The sequence below is a fragment of the Austrofundulus limnaeus genome, unplaced genomic scaffold (genome assembly GCF_001266775.1).
Source record: "Austrofundulus limnaeus strain Quisiro unplaced genomic scaffold, Austrofundulus_limnaeus-1.0 Scaffold4, whole genome shotgun sequence".
Classification (NCBI taxonomy): Eukaryota; Metazoa; Chordata; class Actinopteri; order Cyprinodontiformes; family Rivulidae; genus Austrofundulus; species Austrofundulus limnaeus.
Window position 1 is genome coordinate 4,680,969 of NW_013952406.1, and position 7,857 is coordinate 4,688,825.

The 7,857-nt window shown below is 45.1% G+C and overlaps 1 protein-coding gene across 1 annotated transcript in view; it reads right to left on the reverse strand.

The window, feature by feature from the left end:
* Positions 1–7,857, reverse strand: part of pde4a (phosphodiesterase 4A, cAMP-specific) — a gene marked incomplete in the record, with an annotated part of 55,891 nt that overhangs the window by 3,910 nt on the left and 44,124 nt on the right. The window contains 5 exon segments of the mRNA XM_014024294.1: positions 851–949; positions 1,344–1,507; positions 1,593–1,686; positions 6,923–7,035; positions 7,551–7,596. Of these exon segments, the coding sequence (XP_013879748.1) occupies positions 851–949; positions 1,344–1,507; positions 1,593–1,686; positions 6,923–7,035; positions 7,551–7,596 (516 nt within the window).

The window sequence follows — 7,857 nt, forward strand, 5'->3', positions numbered from 1 at the left end:
AAGTAAGTAAGTAAGTAAGTAAGTAAGTAAATTTTTATTTATATAGCACCTTTCACAGAAATAAATTCACAAGGTGCTGTACATTCAGGGAAGGGGGGAGGGTGCAGTTAAGACAGGTCATGCAGCAAACACAGTTGTGCTACCTTAACAACAAGACAACAGAAAAACTAGAAACAACACAAGGGAATATGAGGGGAAAAAAGCAAAAACATCATATTATATCAACACTGTGAAACACTATGGTGTTTATGAAAAAACCTCTGCATAGGGCAGATTTATTAGTCAGAGGAGTAAGTGAGTTTAGTGGGGCCCGAAGAATCCAGTCCCCAAAACCAGCGCAGCCATAGTTCAGAATATTGATGGTAAACTGTTCATTCTGTGAGGCCCTCAGCCTGCTCAGGAGCCAGATTAGACGGGTGACAGAGGAGGGGGGAGGTGTGGGGCAGAGCCTTATCGACGTAATCCAGCCAGGAAGAATTTAGTCAGCAGCTCAAGGCTGTTGAAGGGGAGAGCCAGATTCTGTAATCAGTTGTTTTGGGAACAGAAAGAGTCAGGCAGACGATAACAATTTTCCATCTGCTCTAGTGTTCTGCTGGTGCATCTCAAGGTGGTGAATCCAAGGAAAAAGCGTCTTACACCTCCGAGAGCAGAACAAAAAAATAACCTGTAACCAAACGGTTGTCATTGTCTAAATTAAACAATTGGTTGATGTCCCTAAGCCTGATCTAACATCAAAAACCTGAAGAGTAAAAACAACCGGCTCAGACTAAAGGTCACCTCTTGAGTTTATGTGATATTTTGCAAACTGCTGCCAAAAATTCCTCGCTGAGTTTTTGTCATTTTGTCTCACCTGAAAGATGGCAAACATGATGCAGCTGAGGGGTCGGTTGTTGGAGAACTCTGCCACATGAAAGATATTAAGGCCCCACTTGTTTAAGTCGTTCAGCTCCTGAAGGAACAACAGATGGGACGTAAACGAGGACAGTAATTAGGTACATTTCATGGAATATTTTTATTGTCATACTTGTAGAAAGTAATAATTATATGTACTTCTAAAGCTGATTAACTTTTAGAGTTTACTTTATTCAAGATAGTTGCCACAGCAAATCAATCTTCAAAAAGCACAATAATAGCTAGAACTTGGGCTAAAAATTGTGTGGTGGCAGCTTGGAGTCATTCACAAAATCAAGATTTGTCCAAATCAGCTAGAACCTTTTCCTCAACTTAAATCTAAAACAGTGGTAGGTGATGTACATCCTTTTTAATGAAAGCATGCTCATCTGTTACATTTTTGTGTTCTGGGTTGGTTTTGATGTCTTGTGCTGCTTTTCGGTTTCAKTCACCCTGGCTAAAGCTTCCTCGTGTTCCGTCTTGATGCCGAATCGAGGCAGAGTGGAGTTGGAAAGGCTGGAACTGTGCGTGAGCTTCTTCACACCGCTGATGTGACACATGGGCTTCTCCCTTTCCCTCAGAGTCGGAGATGGGATCTCCACTTCGTTCTGCTTATCTGAAACAATCAAGACTCCACGGTCAGACACTTTAACCTCACGTCTGTCGGGTTTGGTGACAAACGGGCGCCGGGCTGACTTTACCTAGGAAGGTAGTGGAGATGTATTCTGACACTTGGTTCCCTGAGCGACTCATCTCTGACAAATGGGACAGCTCCCTGTTCAACATCCTCTTGAACTGAGGGGAGAGCAGACAGAAGTGAGTCACATAAGTTACATTGTGGAAGCAGAGAGATGGCTTGTAAATTCCTAACACTGTGGTTTACATTTCATTTGCACACCAGCAGAAATTCCTTTTGAGAAAATAAATTATCGCCCTCATCTATAAAGTGTGTGAGAATCAATTATGAATCATCCTTTTCTCAGCTGAGAACAGGCTGTTCAATACCTCAGCTCGGCTGGCTTTTAAAAGCCGTGTCGCAGCAATGAGCCATTTTTACATGTATTGTTCCTCCTGCATCTGCAGTGTCAGCCGTAGTCTGCAGGTCGCAGACACAACTGTGATCAGGTGAATACATCATCCCCGCAGAAAGAAACCGCTCCGAGTCTTCTCCGAGCTTTTATGCGATGCTCTACTGCCGCAGACAAACACGAGGTTTTAATGACTTCCTATCAGACGAGTCATGAGGAGGCACTTTGTGGTTTAGACAGACCCCTCAGTCTGTGTCCCACTGACTGATCCTTCACACATAACCGTCCCCATGGCAACCGGGAGGCAGTTGCCATGGAAACTGCCTCCTCACAGTCAGTCCTTCAGCTTGATGYGAGAGCCGCGGCTGTTTGGGTGACAATCTGAGGGAGTCGGCAGGTGTCTCTCTGACCTTTCCCAAGGTCAGCCCTCCCCTCTGTTTCACCTCCGGCTCACCAGCCCCTCTTCACGAGGAAAACAAAACTCAGCGGCTGCCTTTACAATCTGTCTCAGGCTTCACTTTGTCTCCTGCCATCATCGTCTTTTTGTTCTTTTGTTAGTTTTTTTTTCCTGAAACGTTCTCTCCAGCCTGGGGCTCTGTACGTATGTACTGTAACCGAAAATCAKGCAAGTAGTCGGGCAGAACCGGTCATTCAAAGCCTTGAGAGCCGTAGCCCAGTGGCACATTTAGGCTCAACCCAAACCTACCCCCATCCCAACACATACACAGGTTTGTATTTCTATCCTTATTAGGACCGTTCATTGACTTCCATTCATTTCCAGTCATTTCTACAGCCTAACCCTGTCCACCAACCCTAAAGCTAACCTCACAGGTTGACCCTAAAACTAACCTAAACTCAATTCCAAGGGCATAACACCATCTCAGAAGTGAGGGGGACACATTTTTCAGAGGTCTACTGAGTGATTGATCAAATTCTCATGTTCAATCACCTCTCTTTAGTGGCTGAAACACAAGCAACCAGTAACAACCACAGTCCAGCATCAGGAGACTGACTTTAGTTCTTTAAACTATTTACTAACTAAATCAAAAGCTTTATCTGACAAACTCTGGTTGAGTTGACACAATGACCCCCCCCCCAACATCTACAGGCAATGATAAATGATAACACTGAACAAAACACATTTACTGTAAACAAATTATTACTTAGCACACAAAATGTTAGTGACGTGGCAGCATATTAACAAGCCACATAATTTAATTTAATGCAATGAACAAAGAAAATGACACAGCACTAAACACATCAACATTTCAGTCAAATTTGATAACACGATGTGCAAAATGAATCAAGCTAAGGAAAAATGATGTGACCTCTACCTGCTGCCTATAAGAACACAAATAATGCAATACAATATTCAAATATTTAAAAATTATTATTATTGAAACGCTATGATTTGGTTGATTTGCAATATTTTACAGGTTATGTATACAACTCACAAAAACACATCATCCAATTAAATTTAGGTTAAAAAAAGAGCTGTTTTAGAACCAGATTGAAGGAATGGTTTTCTTCAATCCAAGGAAAAGGATTATGGAATAATCTGGAGAGTGATGTAAAGATGCCAGATCAATGTATATTTAATTCACACCTTAGTCCTAAACCTAATGGCTAAACTAAAAATGGAGTTCCGCCATATTAGGTCCGACGTTTTGGTCCCCATTAGGACTACTGGTCTTGACAAGGTAGGTGTGTATAGTGGAAACGGTCCTAAATAGGTGACAAAAACAAGTACACACACACTCTCGTTCTTTCCTCCTTTAACGCTGTAATGCTGAGTCATAGCTGCCAACCAACACTTCTCCGGTGCCAGGACCAACAACACTCTTCCTCCGACACCAGCTAATGAAACACAGTACACACATGACTGTAGGCACTTCCACACCTGCACATGGAAAAGACCCAGGAGGGATAAACCTTTCATGGTATACCAGTCATGGGTCAACAAACYGCACACAGACGCACGCTCTTTGCTCTGAACTGTGACCTGATCATTCTGATGCAGGTAGAAACAAGGACAGAAAGGTATGTTGTATTTTGTGCAGCATTTCTATGGATTTAATTTTTAAAAAAGGAGGAAATAAATGCTCCGTCTTAAAACAAAAACCTTGTCCATTCCTTTCACACACTTGTTGAAGCCAGCCTCAAGAGGGACACATGACTCAGATGTAAAGGATGGAAGTGGTCTTTGTGTGGTACTCTAATATGCTTTCAATAAAAATGGCTGAGCTATATTTGTCACATTGGAAACAGGTTTTTTAATGTATAGAGCAGTGATGCAGACCAGGTGTGAAAGTACCAACATCCATGGACGGATGAGGAATGAGTCTTTTTTGTTTACACATCTGCCAYGTGAACACTGAGCAGAAGTAATGAATTCTGTCCCTCCTGGGTAGATTCATGGAGAAATTACCTTTTCTCTTATATCTATGTGATAGTTTCTCCCAAAACCACAACCAAACACTACAATGTATTTAAATAATTTCATGTTTTACCTTTAAAACAAAATAAATGAAACACAAAATATCATTTATAACTTTTTTTCTTCGCCAGGCTAACAGTACATGAAGTTTCCRGAGCATTTACCCAAAACGACACCATGCAGACTTTTCACTCTGTYCTAAAGTTGTCTCAGCCCTACCTGGTCCCACCATCCAATGAGCCAGGGCCTTGAGCAGGTCTCGCAGAACAGGTCAACTAAGGGCGTCCTGCGCTCTGCTGTCATCCCACCGCCCTCCCTAACTCCTCCATCGTCCACACCGAGGTCCAGCTCTGCCCCCGGCCTCCCCTGCAGGGGACTGTAGCTGGAGGAGCGGGGCAGCCTGTAGCCCCCCGGCACAGGCGAGGGGCAAGGGGAYGGCGCCGGGTCAATGGTCTCGACCACACCCATGTTGAGGGCCACCGAGGGTCTGGGCCTACGGCACAGGCGGGCGGGACGGTAGTGAAGCGGCGCGGTGGCACTGCGGGAGCCCCAGTGGCATGAGGGCGTCGTCAGKGGGTGCGTGGAGAGGCCACAGCCCGTCAAGCCGGGGGGACACTCCAGAGTGGCGTCTGCCCCCGGCGCGGGGAGCGGGGGGAGAGGGGCTGAGGGCGATCGTCCTTGTCTACATGCAGAACTCCAAAGCTGGCCCCCGCCGTCGGTCCTGAGTCAGGCTCCAGCCTTAGCGTGTTCAAAAGATGAGGGTCCCCCCCGCCCCGCCACCGGATGGGCAAACCAGGACCCCCCCCTGGATCTGGCTGCTGTGGAGACTACATCTTATCCCATTTGCTGAGCAGGCTGACCCAAATCTAAAGTCACCAGGGGAGGAAGTTGGGTGCTGGATGAGTAAAGATGGAAGGAAATTGAGAGGAGCTGAGGGACTGGGTGAAGGACACAGGGAGCAGTTGGTGAACAAGATGAGTTAATTTGAAAAGAATATTGCAGGAGCTCAATTGGATCACAAAAAAATGTTAAAGAGAAAATATGGAGAGATAGCAAAACAAACCAAAGGCTGCGATATTGAATGATGGAGGAAAAGAGAACTTGGATGGCAGCAAATACATCGGGAAAAGGGAGACGAAGAGCGGAAGGAGGGGGGGTGTAGATGATAACAGCAAGAGAAAAACGAGGATGAGAGAGGCTCGGGTGGAAAGAGACAGAGAGGGATGGAGGTAGGCCTCTGGCAGACGATCAGGCTGAAGGATCACACCAAAGCTCTGGTCTGGGAAAAAGCGTCTCCCTCTCCCTGCGTCTTCTGCCCCTCCCCAATGGTACAGATCCAAAGGCCCTACCGGTGCAGCAGCCCGTCCGTGCCACCTCTCAGTCTGCACACAGGCAGTCAGCTCGCCTCCTGATTGATCCCGTCCCCTGCTCCGAGTCAGTCCATCCTTCAAGGGACCAAAACACCAGCGCCCTACTCCTGCTCCTTCAGACTGCCGTTCATCCTGCAACGCTCTGCCTCTTGCGCCATTTCCCTGGATGCTGTAGACAGCCCTCGCAAGCTAATCAGGCAGTGGCTGCAGGCGCGTGCGTGTATGTGTGTGTGTGCCTCCCGTTCGAGGCCGAATGCGCATGTGCGACACGACAGCATGTACGTCTGTCAAAATATGTGTGTGAGCGAGAGTGTGAGTAAGAGTGAGAGACTGAGTGGGAATATGCATGTGAGCACCTCCGAACCGGAGGATTTCTGCAGCTCAGCTGCAGCTGCTGAAACACAGCGTTAAAAAAAACATGTTTGCCCCTTGAGACGTTTCACACTGTGCTTCCACATAAACATGGGAATTGTGTCGTTCTATTGTTTCTTCCTTTTCAGTCTGACGGAATATAAACACAAAACATCAGCATATTTATTAAGACTTAGGTGGAAGATGATAAGCTTTTTYTAAACGAAAACAAGGGATGCAACACTGTCTCTTTAAGGTAGAAGAGTGTTAAAGGAGTGTCGTCTTCCTTTCATTGGTTGTTGTCTRCACCACATGTCTTATGGTCAGAGAGGCAAGCCAATGAGTAAAAGGGAAGGGCAGACCCTGCTGCTGTTAGATAGCAACCAAGGTTACAGCAGAGACATCAGCATCAGGACCACCACCACCACCCCACCATCTCCTCCCCACCCGCAGATCGTCACATCCTTTCCAACTCGCTCACCTTCTCTGCCCCTAGAAACACAAACCCATGGGTGTCCATGTTCACGCATACAGACACAAATATTCACCAGCTCAAAATGTAACTCCCACAACCAAAACTTAAACTCTTCAACTATAAAACTCTATATAAATTATTACAATAATGATACATTAGCAGTGACACTGATAACTTCTTAAACAAAACAAGTAGTCCTGACAGGAATGCTTCTAGAGGAAGAGTATTTTACTGAGTGTGCAGGTTTTATAAGCCACGTGTTTAAATAAAACTCATAAAAGCTGTTTTTCATCAGGACGTTTGCGCCATACAGCGGTCTAGCTGGCGGTCAGTGAGTGGGTTTCGTGTTTGTGCAGAGATGTTTGCCCACCTTGTTGGAGGCCATCTCACTGACAGAGCGGTGGGTCTGAATGGTCTCCAGCTGGTCCAGACACCAGTCCAGCTCCTCCAGAGTCTCCCGAGCCATCTGCTGGTACGTCTCCTCTGGGAAGGAGACAGACACAGCCTCAGAGAGTAAAACAAAAGCAACGTGAGAAGAGCACCCAAAGTGATAAAAAAAAATACTGTCTATTTCATTTAAATCTTTTTTAATATATTTTTAAATCTTTTTTATTTATTTTTTGGGCTAAAAATGAGTGGAAAAGCAGTCAAAGTAAAGCTTGGGTGAAACGAGGTGAGAGTACTCAAAACTATTTCAAAAGTTTAGTCTGGTTCCTAGTAAGAAAATTTAGGAATGAGTCATATCTTTTGTACAGATCTGTATATTAAAAAGCTTTTTCTATCCATAACTGTATCCAAAATTGAGCACTGTACATTTTAAGCTTTCCTCAGTCTCATATAAATGCAGGGAGTCAACTATTTGCTCAGCAAAAACACACACCTCGTGATGCTTCATATAGTTTCATTACAGGTGACTCATTTTTCAGAGTTTGGGAGCCGTGGCGCCTTAATAAAAGAAACCTCCTTAGACTGTAAGTTTGAATTAGCTGACAGCATACCAGAGAGTGTAGCTTGGGGAACAGTGGGTTGGCTGGTCACTGGTGAYCTCCTGTGGACAAACACATTGTTTTTAAATCAGAGGAAGAATTACACTCTGCTGCCCTCTGCTGGGGTAGAACAAAAATTAGAGTCGGCGTCGACAGGATGAGACAAGAAAGCAGGTTGATTCACACAGGAGAAACAAATATTAGTTTTCTCATTCATTTATAGGCTTATAAATAGGGTGTCTAAATCAAAAGTTATTTAGTACTGATTTACACAGTGTGTGTGTGTGTGTGTGTGTGTGTGTGTGTGTGTGTGTGTGTG